This window comes from Cetorhinus maximus, chromosome 8 (genome assembly GCF_964194155.1).
Source record: "Cetorhinus maximus chromosome 8, sCetMax3.hap1.1, whole genome shotgun sequence".
Lineage (NCBI taxonomy): Eukaryota > Metazoa > Chordata > Chondrichthyes > Lamniformes > Cetorhinidae > Cetorhinus > Cetorhinus maximus.
This window is the reverse complement of record NC_135886.1, coordinates 6442086-6469093: the sequence shown is the minus strand read 5'-3', so window position 1 is coordinate 6469093 and position 27008 is coordinate 6442086. Positions and strand designations below refer to the sequence as shown.

Here is a 27008-nt window from a genome sequence, read left to right as displayed (position 1 = left end):
AGCTCCTGTGACAGTGTCACATGAGGGGACAAGTTTTTATTTCTCTTTATTTAAATTTATACACGTCAAACCGATCTTCCTGAGGCACCTCCCTGAGGGAGATCGCTGCGCTCTTTTGCGCGCATGCACGAAAGAGCACAGGGAACGACTCAGGGAATCCCCACCTCTCCCCCCACCCCACCTCCCGCACAGGGAGCGCATAGTGCTTCCAGGCGAGCATCACGCTGGGCGGGCCTTAATTGGCCCGCCCATGTAAAATGGCGGCTTGTCCCCGATTGGGGGCGCCGATCGGGTTCGCGCCCGCCCGCCCCCACACAATGCCCCCCCGACGGGGGAAAAGCTCAGCCCTGTGTTTTTAGATGTAAGTGTCAATAATTTTCCTGGGGGGATGTCTGCTGTGGGGCTATGGGTGATGAGGGAACAGGTTTATCATTTCATTCCATGCAGCGTACAGTGAAAACCTGCTCTCCCTTCAGTTAGCGACAGTTTTGAACCACACAAAGCGATGGGAGGTGGATTCATGGTCACAAGACCCTGTACAGAGGCTTCTCTGTCACCCATATGGCACTGAACACTGATTATCAAGCACAGACAAAGCACACTCTCGCAGGGAGGATGGAGAAAGATTAAGAATGCCAGTTAAGGGCCCACAGATATTAATTTCAAATCAAATAAAATTTTTGGATGTCCTGGAGGTAACAAGAGTACCCTGAATCCGTGATGGTGCAGGGAAGGATCGGCAAGCGGGTAATATAAGTTACAGGAGCACCTGACAAAAGGAACCAACTAAATGGCCACAGTTGGTCTGAAGAGGTGCAATATGCACTTTGTAGGGTTTGTTTACCATCTTACCTGAGGAAGAGTAAGAGTGGGCTTACCAGGTATATGCTGCAGTGTTCAAGTATGTGTGAATGGGTCTGTATAGATCAAAGAGGTTTTGGGGACAAGTAAGTCTTAAAAGGAAGAAGTGGATGTTCTTGAAGACCACTTTAACAATAAAGGATATGTTCTATGAGAGATCGGATGAAATAGCCAAGAATCCCGAATGAACAAAGAGTGACCAAAGGTAGATTCATCAAAAGCTAAGAGCTGCTAGATTTCGGTTAAATAAGAAACAATATGGCTTAGTAGAAATGGGGTTAAAAAGCAAGAGATTTTTGTTGTTCCAAAGAAAATGAAGATGATCAAGATAGTGACGTAGCCTATGAGGGAACTGCAGATCTTGAGAACTGAAGGCGTGTAATCTAAAAGAATTTGATGAGGGTAAAGAACCTAGATGTATGATGGTGCTTGGAGTGTGGATGTTTAATAATTGAGTTGCCCATCTCAATTCTGTTCAATTAGCTGGAGTTTTGTAACAAACTACTCTTCAAGTACTGAAGTACCCTGTTTAAAATTGACCCTTGCTGCAAATAGTTCAAATCTGTAACTTCAAATAGGAAAGCAAGATAATTTGTGCAAATACACCTTGAAAGATTTTTTAAAAATGAAGTTGAGGTTTCAAACACATGTCATCAGAACGTGTGAAGCTTGCACAAGGTGCTGTTTTATAATGGGAGGCTTTGTATAAATCAGTAATTTGATGATCAAGTTTGCCCAAAAGGTTGTTCTCCAGAAAGGTTATGTTAAGCCAGCTGATGTACCATTCAGAAAGTGGCCCTTTCTTATTGCTCCTCTCCATTGCAGAAAACAAAATTTAAACAATCAATTGTGCAGCTGTTTAAAGCACAAAGGATAAGTTTTGTTTAAATGTGTGTAGCAATTTCTGTCCCAGACAGTAAGTGTTATGAAGGAAGAAATGGATGTGCTTGAAGGCAACTTTAGCAACAGAGGATATGTATGAGTTCCATTTAAGATCAGATGAAATAGCCAAGAACATCAATGGACAACAGATGGTCAAAGGTAGATTCATTAAAAAGGTATGAGCTGCTAGATGTTGGTTAGACACTGGCTAATGTTAGGGTATTGATTTTACTGGTCATCAGCCTTTTAGTACCTTGCCCACATGTCATGTGTGAGCCTGGTGACGCTGATGGGCTGTTTGACCATAGAGGCACCACTGCTAAAGCATCTGGCTGACTGTCCCCGCAGTAGTCAGCAACAATCTCATGGACAGGAGCGGACTGCTCCCCAGGACTCCCCAACAATCGATCAATGGCAGCAGAATCACAAAGGCTTGCACAAATCTCCCCTTACCTCTGGTTAACAAGGATGTTGGTGTGCTGGACTGTAACTCTGTCGGGATCACAAAGCTTGAAGGTGAGGGTCCTCTCCTGAGTTTGGCCTGTGGAGATGAGGGAGACTTCGAAATGTCTGTACCTTTAGTCTTCGCTGTCAGATTCAATGGCTGAGAAGCTTCCTCCTTAAAGAAAGATGAGGATTAAATTAGAATTCCCACCCAAGGCACAGGTTTTACCGCAGATGCACTGGAGTTGAGCTATATTGGAAAGTCAATCATGAAAAAAAAAAAATGCTTCTCAACTTTCGAGCAAAATCTCTAAGTGAAGGACCTCTCTCTAAACAGCATCAAATTTTCTCAATTTTCCCTCGATCGGAATCACTCTACTAGTGGTCTTCATTTCAACAGAGGACTGTTGGTATCGAGACCACGACAACAGGTCAATTGCAATAGGACATTCTGGGTGAAGCTGGGATACGGGAGCACTGACAGTGAAGGAAGAGAATACAGTGAGTAGCATTGGCAATCAGAATCTTAGTTGGGATTCAGAGTGATGGTAACAGGATTGAGAAAAACATGGCCTCTAAGCAAGCCATTCAAATCACAAGCATAACATCTTCAAAGTACTGTTCCAGCATATAATGAGCAGCCAAGGGCATAGTTTCAGCACCTAGCCAATATATTTAGGATGGACGTGGCAAATCAGCCTCAACTTTATCCTCATTTCACTACTCGGTCAAATTGAATGGCGGAGCAGGCTCGAGGGGCTGAATGGCCTATCCCTGTTCATAAGCGTAGATTGTGTATTGAAGCTCCATTCCGATGATTTAAGAATTTAATCTAAGGTCATACTTCAGTGCAGTTAAGAGGGAGTGCTACAGTGTCGGAGGTGCCATCTTCTGAATGAGACATTAAACCAAGGTCCCCTCTGCCAGTTCCGGTAGATCCCATGACACTATTCAACGATAGGCAAAGGAAATCTTCTCAGCATCCTAGATAAAATGTATTCTTCAAACTTGCATCAGATACAGAAACCTGTTCATAGCCTAACTCGTCGGCTCCACTGAGAAAGAGAGAGCCCATGGAAGTACGGAGAGGCTTTACCAAGATGGTACCAGGAATGAGACACATTAGTTATAGGGAGAGATTGGTGAAGCTGGATTGTTCCTCTTTAGAGGAGAGGAGGTTAATGGGGTCACCTTAATAGAGGTGTTCAATTTATGAGAAGTTTTAGTGGAGCACGTGGAGAGAGCCTGTTTTCTCTGGCAAGTGTTGATAACCAGGCCATTTATTTTAAATCCAAGAATAAAGGACGAGGGGTGAAATGAGGATAAACTTCTTCACACAGAGGGTTGCTGGGATTTGGGAATGCATCAACTAAAAAGGTAAAGGGCAGCAGATTCTATAGGACCTTTCAAAAGGCAACTGGACATGTACTTTATGAGGATAATTTGTCAGTTTCAGAAGAAAAGGCTGGGGTGTGGGACCAAATTGGAAAGGTCTTTCAAAGGGCTGGCATCGGAATGGCAGGCTGAGTGGCCTCTTTCTGGGCTGCAAGGTTCTATCATTCCAAGTTGAGTTTTCTTTTAAATTTTAAAAATTGGAAAAATAAAATGTCACCAAAATTGGATTCCCTGGCCTGTTTGTAGAAATTTGCTGTGCCAAAAAAATGGCCACTGCATTTGCCTCCTTAACAGTGACTACACCTCAGAATGTAATTGAATTGGCAGTGAAGCACTTTGGATGAAGCACATCTGGGGGGCAGCAAGGAGCTTTAATAAATCCAATGAATGCTTTGGCTAATGTGAAATGTTGCTGAAAAGAGAGGCATGTTGCCAAAGCTTTTCATCCTGCACTCATCAGGACAAATGCAAGAATAACAAATTTCAAACGAACATAACAATTTATACCAGAGGAGAAAAGGGTGCTGATTGGTTGGCAGGTCAACTCTGATTGGCTGAAGCTGGAGAAAGCAATGGGGAACTATATAGGCTCCCAAGCTCCTGGGTAAATCAAAAAAGGCGCAAGGCTAGAACATATTGCTTTTGTTTGCAGAGAACGGGGTCCCTGTGTATGAACATATGTCACTTCTAGCAGGCGTAAATTGCCACGTGATGAGCTCGACTGATCATCTTAAATTGGTTGTTCATGTAGCTATTAGCGCACTCAGGATTGTCCAGTGGGTGCTGCTGCCCAATCGCAGAACCACATCTAAAAGCAGATGTTTTGTTTTGGGTTTCGCGTGAAATGATGTACGAGGAATCAGTTAACCCCTTCGATGCTTGAAAACCACGGGGTAGAAATCGTGAACAAAAGCAAAGCCACTGTTTAAACTAAAGATTAAACACAAATAACACACAATGAAACCTTGTGTTTCTGTTTAAATGTCTAGAGATTAAAGCAATTTATTCACATGGAGATAGCTCCCATGACATTTCAGATTCTAAACTAAATGAAGGCTTCATGGAAACAACATTGCCAGAGGCGCTGACCTGATGTGAAGTATTCTCATCATTACAAAGACACTCAAAGTCCACGGGACCAATCAGCATCACAGGGAAACATCAATTAATTACTTATGAAATGTCATGACTGTTATGTAGACAAACTGGGCAGCCATTCAAATGCATGAATGACCCACAAACAATAAGGAGACTGGCCATTTGTTACATTTATTGCTTGGCAGTACCATTTGAGTCAGGAATTTCAGCCAGGCCAACAGGAGAATTTCCTGCTCTTTCACAATCTTTGCCATCTCCCTGAACACAGTCCTGATTTCATACTTCATTCAAAGGATGGTGCAAAGATTCTTAATTTCAAGACTGTAAGGGCTCAGAGAGTTAGGATCTAGGAAGAATGAGCTGGATTTCACTCTTTTTTTTCCTAAGTGAATAGGTAGTTAATCCTGATTGCTTGAAAAGTCCAGTTGCCTCACTTTTCCTGATCCACTGTAATACTTGGTTACTTGGGTCATGTGGCAAACCATCAGTGCTAACTGTTCCACCCTAGATCTTTTGGCTCCTTCAGCTGATGATACTCTAGTACACTCCTGTGAAATGCCGATGAACATTGTGCTGTGTTAAAAGCACCATATAGGAACAGAAGACTTAGTAGCAGGAGTAGGCCTTTCGCCCCCTGGAACCTACTCCTGCTACACGATAACCCTCCTGGGGGCGGGGTGGGTGGGGAGGTTGGCAGGAGGAGATGATGGCGTAGTGGTAACGTCACTAGACTAGTAATCTAGAGGCTCAGGCTAATGTCCTGGGGATATGGGTTCGCATCCCTCAAAGGCAGAGGGTGGAATTTGAATTCAGTGAATAATCTGGAATTGAAAAACTACTCTCAGTCATGGTGACCATGAAGTCATTGTGCATCGCTGTCAAAATCCATCTGGTTCAATAATGTCCTTTAGGGAAGGAAATCTGCCGCCCCTACCTGGCCTGGCCTACATGTGACTCCAGACCCACAGCTATGTGGTTGACTCTTAAATGCCCTGCTGAAATGGTGTGGCAAGCCACTCAAATCAAGGGTAAGTAGGAATGGGCAACAAATGCTGGCCTTGTCATGAAAGAATAAAAAAATCTGGTTATGGTTTCAACTCCACTCTCCTGTCCACCACCCATAACCCTTGGCTCCCTTGTCTATCAAAAATCTATCTAACTCTTGCCTTGAATAAATTCAATGACCAAGCCTCCACTGCTTTCTGGGGAAGAGAATTCTACAGACTAATGGCCCTCAGAGGAAAAAAATTCTCCTCATCTCAGTCTTAAATGGTAGACTTTTTATTCTTATAGTGTGTCCTCTAGTTCTAGTCTCCCCACAAGTGGAAACATCCTCCCATTTCAATATGTTCACCTCTCATTCTTCTAAACTCTGATGGCTATAGGCCCCGCCTGTCCTTTCTTCATAAGATAAGCCTTTCATCTCAGGAATGAGTCGAATGAGCTTTCTCTGAATTGCTTCTAACACAATTATACCCTTTTTCAAATAAGGAAAGCAAAACTGTACACAGTATTCCAGATGTGGTCTCACCAAGGCCCTGTACAGCTGCAGTAAAAGCCCTCTACTTTTATATTCCATTCCCCTAGCAAAAAATGTCAAGATTCCATTTGTCTTCTTAATCACTTGCTGTATCTGCATACCAACTTTTTGTGATTCATGTACCAGCACACCCAGGTTCCTCTACTATCACCAAGTCAGGGGATCAACCTTGGTTCAATGAAGAGTGCAGGAGGGCATGTAAGGAACACTATACCTGAAAATGAGGCGCCAACCTGGTGAAGCTACAACACAGGACTACTTGCATGCCAAACAGGACAAGCAGCAAGAGATAGACATAGCTAAATGATTCCACAACCAATGGATCAGGTTTAAGCTCTGCTAGTCTGGCAACATCCAGTCGTGAATGGTGGTAGACAATTAAACAACTCACTGGAGGAAGGGGCTCTACAAATATCCCATCCTAAATGATGAGGGAGCTCAGCACATCAGTGCAAAAGATAAGGCTGAAGCATTTGCAACAATCTTCAGCCAGAAATGCTGAGTGGATGATCCATCTCGGCCTCCTCCGGAGGTCCCCAGCATCACAGATGTCAGTCTTCAGCCAATTCAATTTACTCCATGTGATATCAAGAATTGGCTGGAGGTGCTGGATACTGCAAAGCTGTGGGCCCTGGCAACATTCTAGCAATAGTACTGAACACTTGTGCTCCAGAACTTGCCACACGTCTAGCCAAGTTGTTCCAGTGCAGCTATAACACTGGCATCTACCCGGCTATGTGGAAAATTGCCCAGTTATGCCCTGTACACAAAAAGCAGGACAAATCCAACCCGGCTAATTACTGCCCCACCAGTCTTCTCTCAATCATCAGTGAAGCAATGGATGGGATCCAAGGGCTATCAAGCAGCACTTGCTTAGCAATAACCTGCTCACTGACACTCAGTTTGGGTTCCGCCAGGGCCACTCAGGTCCTGACCTCATTACAACCTTGGTTCAAACATGGACAAAAGAGCTGAACTCCCAAGGTGAGGTGAGTGTGACTGCCCTTGACATCAAGGCAGTATTTGACCGAGTGTGACATCAATGCACCCTAGCAAAATTGGAGTCAATGGGAATCAGGGGGAAAACTCTCCGCTGGTTGGAGTCATACCTAACACAATGGAAGATGGTTGTGGCTGTTCGAGATCAAACATCTCAATTCCAGGAAATTACTGCAGGAGTTCCTTAGGGTAGTTCCTCAGCCCAACCATCTTCAGCTGATTCATCAATGACATTCTTTCCATCATAAGTTCAGAAGTTGGGGTATTTGCTGATGATTGCACAATGCTCAGCACCATGGCTGACAAATGGCAAGTAACATTCACGCCACACAAGTGCCAGGCAATGACCATCTCCAACAAGAGAGAATCCAACCATCACCCGCTGACATTCAATGGTATTACCATCACTGAATCCCCCACTCTCAACATCCTGGGAATTACTATTGAGCAGAAACTGAACTGGACTAGCCATAAAAGTACTGTGGCTACAAGAGGTCAGAGGCTAGGAATCCTGCGATGAGTAACTCACGTGTGTATGGGCAGGGCTTGGGCCTGGAGTCCTCCTGGCTGGTGGGGGAGTTGGCATCAGCTGCAGACCATAGTCATCTGGGGATGAGGAGGAAAACAAAACACAAATATATAAAAGTGGCAACATTAATGTTACAACATAACTAAACTGGCCATTGAGATACCAGCCTATTGATCACCAATTACACAAACTAAGAAGAGTTAAGTTGCTGTCCTTTCTTCATTTCAATTTTCTCCCCCTTCAAAGATGCTAGGTTAAGATTTTCTGAGGCACTGACCTCAGGACCTCACTAATTGGGCAAGCTTTAGGCCTGGACAAAGAAGCTATCCCAAATTGGCTTGACACAAACTGAGCTCAATCCTGTCTTCAGCCAATATCCCACACCTTCCAGCACCAAACACTGGGTAATAATCAAGCGTGGGGACCCTTGCTGATATTCCCCTCTCAACTTAAGACACAGCAGGAGGAGGCCAAAGCCAATCAGCCCATTGTGACTGTGCCAGCTGAGAAAGAACTAGCCAGCCTAATCCCACTTTATAGCTCTCAGTCTGTAGTCTTGTAGGTTGAGGCACTTCTAGTGGATACCAAGAACTGTGATGATGGTTTCTGTCTCTATCACCTTTTCATACAGTAAATTCCAGATCCACACCCTGATTTGGATGAAAAAGTTTCTCCCTGAATTCCCCTTTAATATCATCTGCAGGTGCTTTAAGTCTATGCCGCCTAGTTATTGACCGCTCTGCTAACAGAAATGGGTCATTCCTACCCTCGCTAACTAGATCCCTCATAATTTTATAGACCGCAATTAAATCTGCCCTCAGCCACCTCTGTTCCAAACCTATCCAAAGTTTCCCCATAGCCAGAATTCTACAGTTCTGCAACAACCTCACCCAAACTCTACCCACCACAGCACCCTCACCCCCAAAAGTGAGATCACATCTTTCCTGTAACTCGATGACCAGAACTGCACACAGTACTCTAGCTGTGGCCAGAAATGGTTATGTCAAACATGGAGACATCTTGCTGCTGTCAACTGAAGTGTCAAACATTTAACAAAAGGACTTTGCCTGCACCAGGAAAAGGATTCGCCAAACCGTTTATTGGGAAGGGTGACTCATATGCAGGGGACCCCTTCCTAAGTTGGGACACTGCCAAATTCTTTGGCATTTTTAAGGGCATGATTTTTCAGCCTTCAGTAAAAATATATATTAATCTGGAATTTTCTGGCTAACACATTTGCGTAAAATGTCATTATTTGCACTTGTGCCCAGAAAAATACCCTTGCCAGTCTTCCATTTTCACATCTCCCATTGGAAACTTCTGTCATGGCTCAGGAGAGGGTCTTTGCCAGTCCTCAAAAAGTGGACATTGAGCTCTCCCTCAACACAGTGCTTCTAGATACTCTGAACTCTGCACTGAAAACTGTTGATAGCTCCCTCCTTAATGGCAGAGCCCTCTAGAAACTGACCTCCAATATGTCTTTTTGCGAAACAAGATGTAAGTTTCATGGTTTCTGACTCCTCGAATAACCAAAGTCCAAGCCACAAGAAACATTTTTATTCTTGCAGGCAGAGAAACCTGACTGTTCGGAACACCCCGAGTGCAGACCAGCACTTTGTGTTAATTCAGTGCATGTCCGATGCTAGAATAGGACTCCTGGCAGCCCAGGTGATTATCACAAAGTAAAGGATGCAATTGAAGGCCAGGTCGCTGCGCACACATACTACAAATGAGATCCCTCGCCACAGCCAAACCTCCAGGCTGTGCCTTCATTATAAACACGCGAGATTGAAGGGAACCTACTTGGCTTGCAGGACAGTCCTGGCTGCATTTGAAGTCCGAGCTGGGGGTCGCTTGTGACTGGAAGAGGTTGCGGGCTATGAGGAAATGCTGGGATCATCACAAAAGGCAGGTTGACTTGCTAAAAGAAAAGAAACAACTCAATCATAATGGAAAATTCAATGTTGCTCAATTCTAAAAACATCCCAGGTGAATGGCACTAAACATTTAATCACAATTAAACATGGCTTTGGTTTCCTCTAGGGTCCGACTCACAATCATTCCTCAAAGGCTTGGGTTAACATGTTCTTGACTAAAAGAACTCTGGCTAGAGCGTTATAAACAGCAGTCTGCACCAGTCCATTTCTAGGAGGTGGCAAGACTGACATCAGAGAGGCACTACGCCATATCAAAACAAACAGGGACAAGGGACGGAGATCGGCAGGAAATGTGCAACAAGCCTGCTAGACGCTCCTAGCAAAGCTCAAGCTTTGAAACAATCCCTTTACCAAATGCCCTTTTCAGTTCTCCATAGAAACGAGCACAGAAGTCAAAGAAAAACCAAAGCAGCTATTGGTACTATTATTTCAGGGACACATTTATTATTTTTTTTACTCATTCATAAGAGGTGGGCATTTTTTGTCCAATCTGAATCCCGTTATTGCCCATCCCTTGTTCAGAGGGCATTTAAGAGTCAACTGCATTTAAGAGTCAACCACATTGCTGTGGGTCTGGAGTCACATGTAGGCCAGACCAGGTAAGGACAGAAAGGGCACTAATGAACCAGATGGGTTTTTAATGACAATTGACAATGGTTTCATGGTCACTTCCAGATTTTTTATATATTAATTATTTTTTATTTATATATTAATCTGTCCATCTGCCATGGCGGGATTTGAACCTGGGTCCCCAGAACATTATTAGAGCTCGATTACTAGTCCAGCGACAATACCACTATGCCATCACCTCCCCTGTTGAAACTGTTTTAATCCGTTTCCACATTAACCTGCAGATTTGCATGATGGTCAAGAAGGGGCTCACTGACCTTCTGCATCAGTCAGTCAGTCAGTCACCTCACCACCCAGAAAACAAACCATCTTGACATAAACTAAGACGTTTAAAAGCCAGCTTCAGTAGGCAGCAGCTGAACCATCACCATCTAAATTCTAAATCAGGTCAATTAGCCAAGAGACCAACAGCAAATACAAAATTACTACTATAATCACGAATGAAAACTATGTGCAGGGAGTGCCAAATGACAGTATGGGCCTAGTAGAGTGCACATGTGCATGCATGTGCATGTGCGCCCACAGCCCTGCTTCAGGGACTACAATACTGCATTAAATATAAGAAAAAGGAGCAGGAGTGGGCCATTTGGCCCCTCCAGTCTGCTCCACCAGTCAATAAAGTCATGGCTGATCTGACTGTGGCCTTAACTCCACTTTCCTGCCCGTCCTCATAAGCCGAGGCTCCCTCATCAATCAAAAATCTGTCCAACTCCGCCTTGAATAAATTCAATCATATAGCCCCCACTGCTCTCTGGTGGGGAGAATTCCACAAATCTAATAACCCTCAGAGAAGAAATTCCTCCTCATCTCCATCTTAAATGGAGAAACCCCATTTTTTTTTTTAAAAACACCAACTGTTGGATCTCTTACCTGAATCTGTTGTTGCAGGAGGTTAATTTTGTGCTGTTGTTGAATGAGTTGCTGCTGCTGTCTTGCTATCTGTTAATATTAGAAATGAACAATGATTTAGATGCTAGAATGATTTGAGATCCTAGTCAATATTGTTATGTAGGGTTGAACTGTGCGAGAGGAAGCTGAATGTTAAAAGGTCCATTGCTTTCTCTGCAATGGCAGCCTCACTTATGTCCCGTTCTTGCGTTTGACTCCTCACCTGTGCAGAATGCGACTACCAGAATAGCTCTCTCCTAAGAATTCTGAACATATAATAAGCAATATTTGCTTACAAGTAAGCATACAAGTTCAGCAGGTAATAGGTAAGGCAGATGGAATGTTGGCCTTTATTTCAAAGGGAATGAAGTATAAAAATAGCTAAAACTATACAAGGCACTAGTTAGACCACACCTAGAATACTGCGAACAGTTTTGGTCCCCTTATCAAAGGAGAGAGAGCAGTGCAGAGAAGGTTCACTAGGTTGATCCTGGGGTTGGAGGGATTTTCTTATGAGGAGAGGTTGAGTAGGTTGGGCCTGTACTCATTGGAGTTTAGAATAATAAGAGGTGACCTTACTGAAACATGTAACATTCTTAGGAGCCTTGACAGTGTGGATGCTGAGAGGTTGTTTCCCCTTGTGGGAGAGTCTAGGACCAGAGGGCATAATCTCAGAGTAAGGGGCCACCCATTTAAAACAGAGGAGGAATTTCTTCTCTCAGAGGGTAGTGAATCTGTGGAATTCTTTACCACAGAGGGCTGTAGAGGTTGGGTCATTAAGTATATTCAAGGCTGAGATAGACAGATTTTTAATCAATCAGTGAGAGAATCGAGGGTTATAGGGAAAAGGCAGGAAAGTAGAGTTGAGGATTATCAGATTAGCCATGATCTCAGTGAATGGTGGTGCAGACTCGATGGGTCGAATGGCCTACTTCTGCTCCAGCATCTTATGGTCTTATGGTTTGAAAATCTTCATACAATTTGCATTGTGACAAAGAGAAAGACCTACTTTCCTGTGGCCTTTCACAACCTCAGGACATCTCAAAGCACTTTATAGTCAATTAAGTGTTTATTTTTCAAGTATCGCCACTGTTGTAACATGGGAAGCGTGGCAACTACTTTCCACACAGCAAGGTCCCATAAACAGTAATGCAACAACGATCAGATAATTTATTTTAATGAAGTTGGTCGATGGATAAATATCTGCTAGGATACAAGGGAGAGCTCTTAGCTCTTCTTCATTTTAGTTTTAAAAATATATTCTTTCATGGGATTGGGCATCGCTGGTAAGGCCAGCATTGCCCATCCCTAATTGCCCTTGAACTGAATGGCTTGTTTGGCCACTTCAGAAGGCAATTAAGAGTCAACCACATTGCTATGGGTTTGGAGTCATATGTAGGCCAGGCCAGGTAAGGACAGCAGATTTCCTTCCTGAAGGGACATTAGTGAACCAGATGGGTTTTTATGACAATTGACAATAGTTTCATGGTCACCATTACTAAGACTAGCTTTTCAATTCCAGGTTATTAATTGCATTCAAATTTCACCAGTTGCAGCGGTGATATTTGAACCCTTGTCCCTAGGACATTAGCCAGGGCCTCTGGATTACTAGTCCAGTGACATTACCACTACTCCACCATCTCCTCCATCATAGTGCCATGGGATCGTTTGTGTCCACCTGAGAGTGGGGACGGCAGGGCCTCTGTTTAACATCTCACCCGACAGTGCAGCACTCCCACAGTGCTGACACCGTCAGCTTGGGTGCTGAAGTCCCTGAAGTGGGACTGGGACCTGTGAATTTCTGCCTCACGTGGGATTGCTACCCTCAGCCCTGGCTGACTGATGCAGATGAGCTGGATAAAGCTGTTGCTGCAGCAGGCGGTGCTGTGTCAAAGCGACACACTTGGGGCAGAATCTGTAGCTTGGCGGGTGAGTGGGCGCCCAACCTGACTGAGCATGAAATGACGTGCGTTGACATCGACCGAGCGTGCCAACGTCAACGCGCAGTCACGCAGTAGTTTGGTTGGCGGGTGCATGCCAGAACCAGCAGCCTGTCTGCTGACAATTAAAAGGCCTATTAAGGTCATTAAGTAATCAATTGTGCTGAAATTTTCACTGCCCATTCAACCTAACGGTTGGCGGGCAGGCAAAAAGGCTAAACGGCCTTTGCATTTTTTTTGGGGTGGGGTGGGGTTTCCAAAAGCAAATACCAATGAAATAAAAACTTTTAATTTTTAATTAAAAAACCATATCCCTGCTCATGTGACAGAGTGACATGAGGGGATGTTGTTCTACTGATTTTTTTCTGTTGTTTAATAATGTTTTCAATATATTCTTCATCTTCCGGAGGCAGCTCCGTGCCTCAGGGAGATTTCTCCACCCTCTTTTGCGCGCATGCTCGAAACGCACACTAGGCCTGATCGCCCTCCTGCCCCACCCCCGGCACAGGCAGCGCTCAGTGCTGTCGCGCTCAGTGCTGCCGCTCGCACATCACGCTGGACTTCCCGGCCACCCCCGCCGATCCCACACGCCAAGGGCAAAATTCTGCCCCTGGGTTCCTTTCCTTGCATCGATGTTTCTGGAGGCTGTGCAGAAGACTGAGGAAAAGAAAAGCAAAATACCACCGATGCTGGAAATCTGAAATACAAACAGAAAACACTGGAAACGCTCAGCAGGTTACGGCAGCATCTATTTGGCGGGGGGGGGGTTGAAACAGAGTTAACATTTCAGCGCGATGAACTTTCATTTGGAAATGTTTTGTGCAACGAGTGGAGTGGGACAAGGACAAAAAGGAAGGTCTACGACAAAGTGAAGGAAGGTCTACGACAAAGTGAAGGAAGGTCTACGACAAAGTGAAGGAAGGTCTACGACAAAGTGAAGGAAGGTCTACGACAAAGTGAAGGAAGGTCTACGACAAAGTGAAGGAAGGTCTACGACAAAGTGAAGGAAGGTCTACGACAAAGTGAAGGAAGGTCTACGACAAAGTGAAAGTCGGGAGAGACGGAATGACAGAAGAGTTGATTTTACCAGCCCCAAGGACATGGGGATGGGGCAAGGAAAGAAACAAAAAGGCCGGGATTTTCCGGTCCCATCCGTGGCAGGGATCATCGCGGGCAGGACAGAAAGTTGGACGGACCAGCCAAAGCTCCGCCCACTTTGGGCAGGGATTTCTGGTCCTGCGGCCGGCGAGACCGGAAAATCCCGGCTAAAGGAACCAAAGATGTGCCGAGAGCAGGTTTGCTGCTGTCTGAAAAGAAGAATCAAGAGATGAAAAATTGGAGTAGAGATTGACGCCTGAAATTATTGAACTCAATGCTGAGTGCAGGCTATAAAGTGCCTAAACTGAAAGATGAGGTGCTATTCCTCAAGTTTTTATCGAACATCACTGGAACAGTACAGCAGGTGATTTACATACGTAAATTCCATTCAACTAGTACAATTTGTTATGGAACTAGAACCAGAGCACAGGTATCAATGAAAATAAAAGAGTTTCACACACAGATGTTCACAACAACATGAGCTAAACTCTAGGTCATTATTGAGAGTGTGAAAAGAATGAAACCAACAAAACAAGCAGCAATAATTATATCTTTGTCAAATCTAACAGAAATATTGCTGTGGAAAGCTCATCATTCGGGAGCTGTTACTAATATCGGTTGAGTGCAGGGTCCTGACTGTTCAATGACAAGAGGGGCAATGATAGTTGATGTATTTGATGGGAAATGTTAAGCAGGTCAGGCAGCACCTGTGGAGAGAGAAACGGAGTTACACTGTTCAGGTCTGTGACCTCCCATCAGAACTGGAAAAAGTTAGGGAAATAACAGGTTTCAAGCAAGTACAGAGGCATGAAAAAGCTGGGAGGGGGGGAGGGAGGGGGGGAAAGAACAGAAAGGAATGTCTGTGATAGGGTGGAAGGCAGGGGCGATTAAATAAAAGAAAGGGATGATGGAGCAAGGCAAAAAAAGAATGTTAATGAAACTTGTTCTCTCTTCACAGGTGGTTCCTGAGAATTTCCAGTATTTTTGATTTATATCGCAAATTTCAGTATTTTGCATTTGTATTAATGATATTTGATAGTTGCATTAAGGAATTCTATCCAGTGGAAACTAATGGGATGAGGTTAATCCATTCAACAGGGGAGGTGGTGACATAGTAATTATGTCACTGGACTAGTAGTCGAGACTCAGGCTAATGATCTGGGGACAAGAGTTGAAATCCCATTATGGCAACTGGTAGATTTTGAATTCAATTGATAATCTGGAACGATGAGTGGGGGCGGGGAATAGCTAGTCTTTGCAGTAAAGGTGACCATGAAACCATTGCCGGTTGTCATAAAAACCCATCTAATGTCCTTTAGGGAAGGAAATCTGCCGTCCTTACCTGGTCTGGCCTACATGTGACTCCAGACCCACAGCAATGGGGTTGACTCTTAACTGTCCCACTGAAATGGTGTGGCTCGTCACTCAGTTCAAGGGCAATTAGGGATGGGTGACAAGTGCCAGCAAGCCCACATCCCATAAAAGAATTTAAAAAAATTCAACAAATAAAAGGTCTTGATCAGCAGGGAGTCTGTATTTATTGTCCGATTCAGGTTTCTGTATTTGGAATAAACTTTTTGCTTCCAAATTAGTAAAAACAATGTTGATGACAGTCAGTGTGTCCACATTGAATAAAGTTGGCTGCAAATGGTTTTAAAACCCATCGTGGCTCAGCACCTGGTGGGTCAATAGACAGGGCGTCTCATCCCAGAGAAAGAGCTTCTGGGTTTGTGGCTGCATTTCACCACAGGGAGGTCTGGAGCAGAGCAGAAGGTCTTCATCACAGTAAAGTGAATAAGCTGCATCACATTCACACCCCCTCTCTAGTGTTGGATTAACAGCAGTATCAGCACTAACCTTTGAGCAGTGACCTGGTCAACTTACTTAGTTGAATGGGGGCGATGAGGGAGAATTTTTATTTTGAAAACCACATGGGGGCAGGAAAGAGAAATACAGAGGAAGGTAAAATTGCAATGAATTTGTCTGAGTGTGAGTGCGCAAGAGAGAGTGAAAAAGAGAGTGCGTGCAGGAATAAGGGATTGAGGGAAAAACAGAAAGAGAGATTGGTCATATTGTGTACAAGTGAGGTTTGGTTGCATTCTCCTCCGCCGATGCTGCCAGACCTGCTGAGTTTTTCCAGGTATTTCTGTTTCTGTTTTTGTTTTGGTTGCATTCTAGTTTGTACTAAGTTGCAGCATGTCAGTTCAGCTCAGTTGGTAGGATGCACAACCCATAGGTTCAGCACAGGAACTTCACTGGCAGTGGTGAGCAGTACTAAGAGAATGCTGCATTGTTGGGGGCACTGTCTGTCAGATGAGATTTTCAACAGAGGTCACCTAATGGTTCACACAGGCATTAAAGATGTCACACAGTCTGAAGGAGAGCAGGAATTCATCAAGCCAGCGTTCCTTCCTCAACCAAGGACTAATGAACTGGTCATTCATTTCAAAACTGTGGGTTAAAAATGCCTGCAAAATGATTATGCACAGGACACCACAAGAACATCCAAAAATGACAGGCCAAAAAATATCAGCTGGTTCATTGAGTACGTCTCCTATAGCTTTGACCTCCAAAGAATTTAATTGATTGCATGTCCCTTTGGGATATTGCTGAGAGAGGTGTTAAAGATACTGCGCAAATGCAAGCTTGTTTTTCTACAGCACTGTAACCCCTTCCATGTCCTCCCCGCTAAAAGATCTTGCAAAGATATTCAATCTTTGATGTGAATAATGTCTGTGCAACCTCTGGCCTTTATTGAGGCCACGCTGATCTCCGATCTCTGCCTCTTTTTCTGATCCCCGCCTACCTGATCCTGTTGCTGCCGAGCCAGTTCCATCTGTTGCTGCTGTTTCTCAAACAACATGGCTGCCATGTTCTTCTGCTCAGCGTGAGCCGTCAGCAGCTGCTCCCGGAGACTAGACAGCTGGTTTATCATCACCAACAGCTGCAATTCCTTCTCTGCCAGACTCTCTGCTGTCCCTGGCCCATCAAAAAAGAGATACAAAACACCAAATTATCCCAGTCCTTTTGAAGAAAACAGTTGCCCTTCCAAAATCACTTTGACATTATCATCGGTTCCAAGACACTTGGAGCTAGGGTTGCCAACCCTCCAGCAATGCCCTGGAGCCCCCAGGGATGAAAAGACGAATCTTCAGGACATTGCACAGAGTCAATTGTGGTTTTTATTTTCTCTAAACCCTCGTTAATTAGTTATAGGAATATCTGACAGTCAAGAAATAGCCAGGCAATGGGAAGTCTTTTCGCTTCCCTATTGGTCCTGCCCACAAAAATGGGAGTGTCAAGCAACCAATGGCGGGAATGTGGGGGTGGGGCAGTCAGGGGCAGGAGGTCACGTGGTGACTCCTCTGGGAATATGGCCAACTAGACTTGGCAACCATACCTGGAACCATTTTACTGACATTCTCCACACACACGTGCACACACACACACACAAACAAACAAACAATCTCCCACGAAACAGGATGATCTCAAAGAAACATAAAAAGCAATGCTGGAAATTAAGACAGAAAATTCCGTAAGTGCAGAAGTCAGTCAGGAACTGAAAGAAAAAAGCTTCATTAACAATCTTCTGTGAACCTTCAGCAGAAGCATCCTGACAGGGTGGTGGCAACTCTGGTTCATCACTTATAGCATGCGTTCATGGCAAAAGGCATTTTCTATAAGCAGACCTTACCCCTTATTAACAGTACCCTATGTGACCAATGAAAGGAATTGTGTGCCAAAGGCTGACAATTAATTTTTTAATTACTGGCCACCATGAGGAATAACTAGGCAGTTAGCATCAGTATCAGGCCAATAGGTTCAGGCTAAAACAAATAATCAGATTTATTTAGAAGTTAGATAGAAGCAGAAAACCATAATAAAGTTAGTAATGGTATAAACACTTAAAGACAAATTCCGGGATTTTCCAGCCTGGGATGGGGGTGGGGTGGGGGGGGGGGGTGCCAGGGAAAAGTCCATTGACTTTCGGCGGAACCGGAAGATCCTGGTGGCAGGCAGGGCCGGAAAATTCCGGCCAGAGACTGAAGCATAGTCAAGAGTTCAGACATCTTCAGAGTGTATTTCTCACAAGGTCCTAAAGACCTGAGAGACTTTTGGAGGACACGGTCAATTGTAGACTTCCTACTATAATTTGTACCCGAGTTTGGCGATATTCCTGTCTACCTCATGGAGTGCAGCTGACAAATTTAAACAACTAAAACTGTTTTTTTTTGAAAAACAGGAAAATCTGCAGTATAAATTCCAGATCAGCCAACCAAATCAGTTAAGTCATTTTAATGGCACAATGGGACAATTCTTACACAGAATCACTTGACAAGTCACGGTTTGTACCTCATCCAGATCTTTTATACACATTGATGCCGTGACCATGCTTAATAAGATTAATAATAGGATAAAGCGGGCTGATCCGAAGATCAAATTGGCTAAGAACAGAAAATGCTGGAAATACTCAGTGGGTCAGGTAGCATCTGTGGAGAGTTGACGATTCAGGTCAATGACCTCTCGTCAGAACTGGGAAACGTGGGATCCGGAATAGGGTTTGAGAAATGGGCGGGTGGGCAAGGATAAAAGGAAGGCCTGTGATAGGCTGGAAGAAAGGGGAGACTGAATGACTGAAGAGTCAGGTCTTCCGCCATCACAGGGAATGGAGGTAGGGCAAGAAAAAAAAAGCAAAGAAACTAAAGATGTGCCTAGAGCAGGGGTGCTGCTGTCTTTCGATCAGGCACGGTATAGCCTTCCGACACTGACTCAACACCGAGTTCAAGAATTACAGACCATAAACTCTCTGCCGCCGTTTTGTTTCCATTTCTTTGCATGTTTTGGTTTTTTTCTCTTATTCTTTGCATTCAGACAGCAGCACAGCTGCTCTAGGCACATCTCGTGTATCCTCGTTTCTTTCCGTGCCTCATCACCATTTCCTTTGACCCTGGAAGACTAAGGCCGGATTCGCCACGGGCCATTTGGAAGCCCAGCCAAAAGTCCTTTGACTTTCGACGGAATCGAACAATCCCGGTGGTGGGCGGGAACAGAAAATCTCACTAAATCTTCAATCATTCAATCTTTCCTTTCTTCTACCCCAACACAGACCATCCCTTTGTCACTGTCCCACCAGCCTCTTGCTCAAATCCTGTTACATCTCTAACCTTCCCCAGTTCCGATTAAAAGTTCATCGACCCGAAACACTGGCCGGGGATTTTCCGGCCCCCTGTCGCGGGCAGGACCCCCCCGTGGGCGAGGTGGCGGCACCACCCCCCCACCCGGCCAGAAGCCCATTGACTTGCTGCGGGACCGGGAGATCCTGGCGGCGGGCGGGTCTGGAAAGCCCTGCCCATTAACTCCGTTTCTCTCTCCACAGATGCTGCCAGACCTGCTGAGTGTTTTTATTTCAGATTCACAGCATCCGCAGTATCCCGCTTTTCGATCACACCGGCCTTCCTGGCCTTGGCAGACACTGCAGCTCTGATCCTGCAGATGACCGGGTGAAGATAGCCTTCACCTTAATCCTAGTTATGGAAAGGAAACACAAGAGAGGACTAGAATATAAAAGCTGGGATGTGCTGCTGAGGCTTTATAGGGCTCTGGTCAGACTACATTTGGAATATTGTGAGCAATTTTGGGCCCCGTATCTCAGGAAGGATGTTCTGGCCCTGGAGAGGGTCCAGAGGAGGTTCACGAGAACAATCCCAGGAATGAAAGGCTTAACATATGAGGAACGTTTGAGGACTCTGGGTCTCTACTCGATGGAGTTTAGAAGGATGAGGGGGGATCTGATTGAAACTTACAGAACACTGAAAGGCCTGGATAGAGTGGACGTGGGGAAGATGTTTCCATTAGTAGGAGAGACTAGGACCTGAGGGCACAGCCTCAGAGTAAAGGGAAGACCTTTTAGAACAGAGATGAGGAGAAACTTCTTTAGTCAGAGAGTGGTGAATCTATGGAATTCATTGCCACAGAAGGCTGTGGAGGCCAGGTCATTGAGTGTATTTAAGAGCGAGATAGATAGGTTCTTGATTGGTAAGGGGATCAAAGGTTACGGGGAGAAGGCGGGAGAATGGGGTTGAGAAACTTATCAGCCATGATTGAATGGCGGAGCAGACTCGATGGGTCGAATCGCCTAATTTCTGCTCCTATGTCTTATGGTCTAAGAGGCTAAACAATTCAGGCACACTGGCTTTATCATGGCAAACCAAGCCTGCAGAGGTAAGCCTTAAAACAGCTGTTAAGCTCCTTGCATATGCAAAGAGACTAAAGCCCATTTTAAGAGTGAACTGTGCACACAGATTTTTTTGCCCTCACTAGGTGGTGGACAGTTGGACAGTGCACTTCTGGCAGGTAATTAGCATGCACGTGTTGCTCATCCTTAGGAGGCTTTGTAGGGAAATTTCTAGGCCATTAACTGTCTCTCATTAGCAGATTATAAAGGTGATACAATAGACATTTCCCTGATGAAATTTTGCTTTTCTCACAAAGACATGACGTAACCACAGCACCTTCTTTAAGGTGCTGTCAGACTGTGTGCAGTTCCAGATCTATTGCGTTTATTGTAGCACGTACTGTAAGAATGACTGTCCTGTCATTCCTGTTTGACAGACGCACAACAGTCACGAGTTCCCACATGCCCAGCTCTCTCTCTCTCTAAGCAGAGGTGACATTTGCCAGAAATGTATCATACCATTTTTTTCAGTGGATTCACCTTGAGCACCAAGAGGAGGAGCTTGGAACAGCTGGAGGGACTGCACACAGCAGAGTTTAACAGCTTGACCACAGTAAATGGGAAACATTCGCGACGAGCTAGCGCGGGGAGCTTATTGCGACTGCAAAGAAATGGTGCTATTCACGGACGTTGTACCTTTAATCTCTTTGCTGCTCAATGAACATTTTTCCAGCAACTTGTCCTTCCAATCATTGGACAGCAACTTCTCAATATTTGGCATGACTGCAGGGAAGACAGAGAAACAAATAAGTTAGAAAAGGTGCTCGGAGTATTGGATATAATTAGTGCTGAATGAGGCCCTCTGATAGTCCCAACATCCCTTAGACAAGTAGGCAGGGGAGGTGACAGAGATGAAGAGGAAAAGTAGATGTTTCAAACGTCTGACTGTCAGACTTTGTAAGGGAATTGGTTTATGGATCTCTAAAGGAGGGGGTTTTGAGAGATTGCCAGGGCTCATTATAGGTTGTGTTTCTAAAAGAGCCTGGAAGCTACAGCTCTCTGGGAATGCTGCAGACGAGTACACTTGGCAGCAGGCTTCCTGGCCCATATTATGTTGTCAAGGACTAGAACCAGGATGCATGCACAGAGATTTGCCAGAGTATTGTTTATTAGCTGGCACTGTTCCAAGCAGAAGTCCCACTAGATCAGATGACTGTGTTTCGCTTAACGGAGACACTTTGTGATTGATCCTTACCCTCTTCTGGTTATGGTTTAATTGTTCGAGTAAGTGACTTGCTGCAATAAACGATCCCTGTCACCTGGAAGTCACCACCCCTCGGACTTTGTGCGCAAAACGGCAGCACCGGGCCAGCAGCAAACCACACGTCATGTGACAAGTGCTGAATTCCTGAGGGATGTTGCGTATCACTGATCTCATTCACCGCACAGAGACCTGACCAATTCTTTATCAGGAATGGCCCATTGGCATTTATGGCCGGGATTTTCCAGACTTGCCTGCCACGGGAATCACCGCGGGCGGATGGAAAATTTCACCAGCAAAAGGTCCGTGGACTTAGGGTGGGAATTTCCGGTCCTGTGGTGGGTGGGGCCAGAAAGTCCCGCCCTATGTTTCTAAAATAAGGTGTCACCCAATTAGATGGCCTTTCCATTGATTTTCAGTTGCATCGAATTCCTTGCACTTGGCAAAACAAAAGCGATCTCAGTAGCTGTGAAGACCTCACTGTAATAGACAAGGATTCAAACCAACTGCCCAGTCTGGTTTTGCAATGTCCAGTCATGTAGGAACCTTCCAACCTCACACTTTCTTCCTCCATCCGCCAGTCTCCGGCCGCTGCCAACCACCTAGCTTGCTGAACATTCTGGGATTCTCGCTCGTCCCAAAGCCCTTGTTTTGTTACATTCACGTGGATAAATAGATCTAGAGGTTCAAAGGAGTGGAAGTGCAGATGAAGCAGAAAAGGGAGCTGGGCAAAAAGCCGCCGGAAAGACCAGCGAAGGTGAGGTCAGAAGAACATGTACCTCCGAATACGAAAACAAAAATACCTGGAAAAACTCAGCAGGCCTGACAGTACCTACGGAGAGGGATACAGTTGACATTTCGAGTCCGTATGACCCTTCATCAGAACTAAGACATATAGAAATGAGATGAAATATAAGCTGGTAGAGTGAGGTGGGACAGGTGGAGCTCGATAGGGGGCCAGTGATAGGTGGAGGCCAAGAAGAGATTGCCAAAGATGTCATAGACAAAAGGACAAAGGGGTGTTGACGGTGGTGATATTATCTAAAGGATGTGCTAATGGGGACATTAAGGAAAGCAAGCTAGTGGCAGATGGCCCTAGTCGGGGTGGGGTGGGGGGAAGGGATCGAAATTGGCTAAAAAAAGGTGGAGATAAAACAATAGATCGAAATAAATTTAAAAATAGGAGGGAAAAGAAAAATATATATAGTTGTAAAAAAAAAAAAGATAAATTATTGGAAAAAGGGGGATCGGAAAGTGGGTGGGGATGGAGGGGAGAGTTCATGATCTGAAATTGTTGAACTCGATATTAAGTCGGGAAGGCTGTAAAGTACCTGGTCGGAAGATGAGATGCTGTTCCTCCAGTACCTCCCAATGATGGGCAGACACAGAAAAATGATAACTCAATAGAGGCCCAGGCATAAAACCTCAAGCAAACAGCAGCCCATCATAAGCGAACAATGTGGAGTTAAACTCTTGGCATTCTTGAAATAATTGCCCTGAAGATACCACGCCTACCTGTGTTCACAGGCCTTTATTACAGTGGTATAAACAATGGCAGGAAATGTCCAAATTTGAAAGAAAAAGGGTGCAAAGGAGCAGACAGAAACTATCAAGCAGGTGCCCATTAACCTGTTCAGCCAGTTTTAAACCATTACTTTCAGCACACGAATGAAAAGACTCAGTGACCACACCTCAAAAAGTATTTCACTAATTGCAAAGCCCTCAGAGATGTCTGGTGGTTGTGAAAAACATTACACAAATGCAAGTCTTTCTTTTCTTTTATGACCACAAGGCCGCTTAAAATGCTCTCCAGCCAATTCGCATTCAGCAAGCTCCCACAAACAGCAATATAATCATTGTTCTATTCCATCACACACTTTTATATTTATGTACAGAGAGTACATTATAGGCCTATACCTCCTAAATCAACAACCACAGTTTTAATTGGAGTCTATTTATAAAGGGAATCACCAGTTAATGACCACCACTTACATACAATTAAACAGAATTAATGGCTAGACAATCTGCTTGTGGTGTTGGTAAATACTGGCCAGGACACTGGAGATGAAACTCCTGTGCTCTCCTTCAAAATAGTACCATTTTTACATCCACCTGAGCAGGCAGTTTAACATCTCACTCCCTCAGCATTGCAATGAAGTGTCAGCCTTAGTTTTTGCGGAGTGGGATTCGAACCCAGAACTTCTGACTCAGAGGTGAGAGTGCTACAAATTGAGCCACATTCAAACCAATTATAAAAAAAAACCCACCAGAGCGTGGCAGGTTTACCAATCGCATCATTGACTTAGAAATAACTGCTTGCGATAATAATGCAGGTATGCTTATTGCCATCTTAGCACAATTACTGGTTATTTTAATGGAGATGTTAAGTGATTAACTACCATTATTGCTACAGTAATTTCTTTTGGAATCATGGACCATCTCTTCCATTCTCCAAGACAAACAGATTGAATCTACACGGTGTAAAATAGCATGTGAATGTGTTACTTCCGCCAGCTGGTATCTGAACAAGGGTATTAACCCACTTAAAGATCAATGATAGCGCCTCTATTCTAATTACAATAATCTGTACAAGTATTTCAAAGATGATCAGATTACACATTGAATATAAAGGAAGTCAATCAGGAGGCAAGTGTGTGTTACTGTTACACTGCATGATTTTACTTCAAATGAGTGGATGAGAGAGTGTGTGTATTTATCACTCTCTCTTTTATCTCCCTCTCGTCCTCCAAAGTTAAAAAACAATCGATGGTCTTCCACCCTCTCTTCAATAAAGCACTCGTCTTCCGTTACAGCTTTGATTATTCTCCCAACATCTGATGTGATTGTAGTACAAATAACATAGGAACAAGAGGAGGCCATTCAGCCCCTCAGGCTTGTTTTACCATTCATGGCTGATCTACGACCTAACTCCATATACCCATCTTTGGCCCACAGCTCTCACTGCTTTTGCATAACAACAATCTATCAGTCTCAAGATTTAAAAGGTACAATTTATTGAACATCAACTGCTATTTGAAGAAGAGAGTTCCAAACTTCTGCCAGCCTTTACGTGTAGAAGTGTTTCCCCATTTCACTCCTGAAAAGGTCTGGCTCTAATTTATGCCCCCTCATCCAGGAGTCCCCAACCAGCCGAAATCATTTTGCTCTGTTCACTCTTTGTGTGAACTAGTAAGTAAGAAAATAAAAGGTTGGGGAACAAAAGACAATGAAGCAGAGAAGAAGAAAATCAAGAGATGGGAAAAGGTTCTGGGAAGGAAACAAGAGTCAAACACAAGGGACATGTCCAGGCATTGCGCCTTTTTAAATTAAAAAGCGTGGGGGCAATTGTTTCCTACTGCATTCTCCACGGTAACACCTTGGACAGAGTTGACTTGCCAACCAATCAGCACCCTTTTTTAAGGCAGTTTAAATTGTTGCTTCCTTTGAAATTTGGTATTCTTGGATCTGTCCTGATGAGTGCAAGATGGAAAGCTTCGACAGCATGTCTCTTTCTTCATCAATACTGGAGCTCTGTGCTATCAAGCAATTACATGGATAATCCTTTGTGGAATGCAAAGGCAGCGCTCTGCAACCAGAGGGATTCCCATTTGTCTTTCTTTCAAGAAACTGGGAAAATTCTGCACCATTATTGTTTTGACCATTTGTCCCTCCCACCTCCTCCCACTCCACAAATGTGATGGTTCCAGGGGTTCCAGTTGCTCTGTAGTACCTTGTTCAACTCCTCATTCACTACGTCTGAACAAAGACCGAGTTCCAGCAGGCTTTACAAACCATAGACACAGCACAGCGAAACCCTATTCTGCCCTCAGGAGGTCCATGTGCTTTGCACTTTACATAGGTACTGGTTTCTGTGCTGGATTTTCTAATGGTGTTGATGCTCCCTCATGACCCTCCTTCCACCCTTCTTCACCAAAGAGACTCACTAAAAGCCACAGGTTTTTGGAATCAGTGAGCTGCCTCACTGCTAGGAACAATATTAGGAACAATAACTGGAGCACCTTGAAGGTCAAATGTGCTCCCAGAACAGCTTAAACCCAAATGGAACATGTGCCTTTCCACTTACACAGAATCATTGAAATTTATAGTACAGGAGGTCATTTGGCCCATTGTGCTGGCTCTTTCAAATAGCAGTCGTGTTTAGCTCCACATCCCTGCTTCTTGTCTGTAACCCTACGAGTTCCTCATGCTCCAGAGCCTGTCCAACACCCCTTTAACATTATTTATAGAATCAGCTTCTGTCAGCTTTTCAGGTAGAGCATTCTAGATCTCAAAAACCCTGAAATAAGTTCTCCTCATTTCCCCTCCCATTAGTTTGTCAATGATTTTAAATTTATGATATCTGCCAGAGGGAATAGATTTTCTCTCTCTACTTTATCCAAACCTCTCATCATCTCGAAAACGTCTATTAGGTCACCTCTTAACTTTTTCTGTTCCAAGGAGTAGAGTCCTAACTTTTCCGACCTCTCCTTCCAACATTTGTCGAGCTGATTCATTATTCCCAGTTTGTAATTGGCACAGCGATGTACCATAGAAACATAGAAACTAGGAGGAGTAGGCCATTCGGCCCTTCGAGCCTGCTCCGCCATTCATTATGATCATGGCTGATCATCCAACTCAATAGCCTGCTCCCGCTTTCTCCCCATACCCTTTGATCCCTTTCACCCCAAGAGCTATATCTAACTCCTTCTTGAAAACATATAATGTTTTGGCCTCAACTACTTTCCGTGGTAGCGAATTCCACAGGCTCACCACTCTCTGGGTGAAGAAATTTCTCCTCATCTCAGCCCTAAATGGTCTACCCAGTATCCTCAGACTGTGACCCCTGGTTCTGGACTCCCCCATCATTGGGAATATCTTTCCTGCATCTACCCTGTCTAGTCCTGTTAGAATTTTATAGGTTTCTATGAGATCCTCCCTCATTCTTCTGAACTCCAGCGAATATAATCATAACCGACTCAATCTCTCCTCATATGTCAGTCCCGCCATCCCAGGAATCAGTTCGCTGCACAGCTTCTATAGCAAGTACATCCTTCCTCAGATAAGGAGACCAAGGCTGGTTGTATCCGTGATTCCTTAACAAAGCATTCCGAAGAGTTATCAGAGAGAGAGCTGAACAACGAGGGAGCTTATAACCAGGCACAAGTCAGAGTCATAGAGTTATACAGCACAGAAACAGACCTTTCGGCCCATCGTGTCCGTGCCGGCCATCAAGCATCTATCTATTCTAATCCCATTTTCCAGCACTTGGCCCGTAGCCCTGTATGCTATGGCATTTCAAGTGCTCATCTAAATACTTCTTAAATGTTGTGA

The 27008-nt window shown here is 44.4% G+C and overlaps 1 protein-coding gene across 4 annotated transcripts in view; it reads right to left on the bottom strand.

Moving 5' to 3' along the window:
* LOC144683402 (transcription factor SOX-13-like) overlaps window positions 1-27008 on the bottom strand; it is a 186878-nt gene that overhangs the window by 33171 nt on the left and 126699 nt on the right. For 3 of the 4 annotated variants that reach the window (XM_078546383.1, XM_078546384.1, XM_078546381.1), the window contains 6 exons: window positions 21113-21199; window positions 17048-17220; window positions 11186-11254; window positions 9552-9669; window positions 7749-7825; window positions 2197-2362 (listed from right to left, as the gene is read on the bottom strand). In XM_078546383.1, the coding sequence (XP_078402509.1) occupies window positions 2197-2362; window positions 7749-7825; window positions 9552-9669; window positions 11186-11254; window positions 17048-17220; window positions 21113-21199 (690 nt within the window). The remainder of the gene's footprint in view (window positions 1-2196; window positions 2363-7748; window positions 7826-9551; window positions 9670-11185; window positions 11255-17047; window positions 17221-21112; window positions 21200-27008) is intronic. The other variant, XM_078546385.1, reaches the window with a different exon arrangement.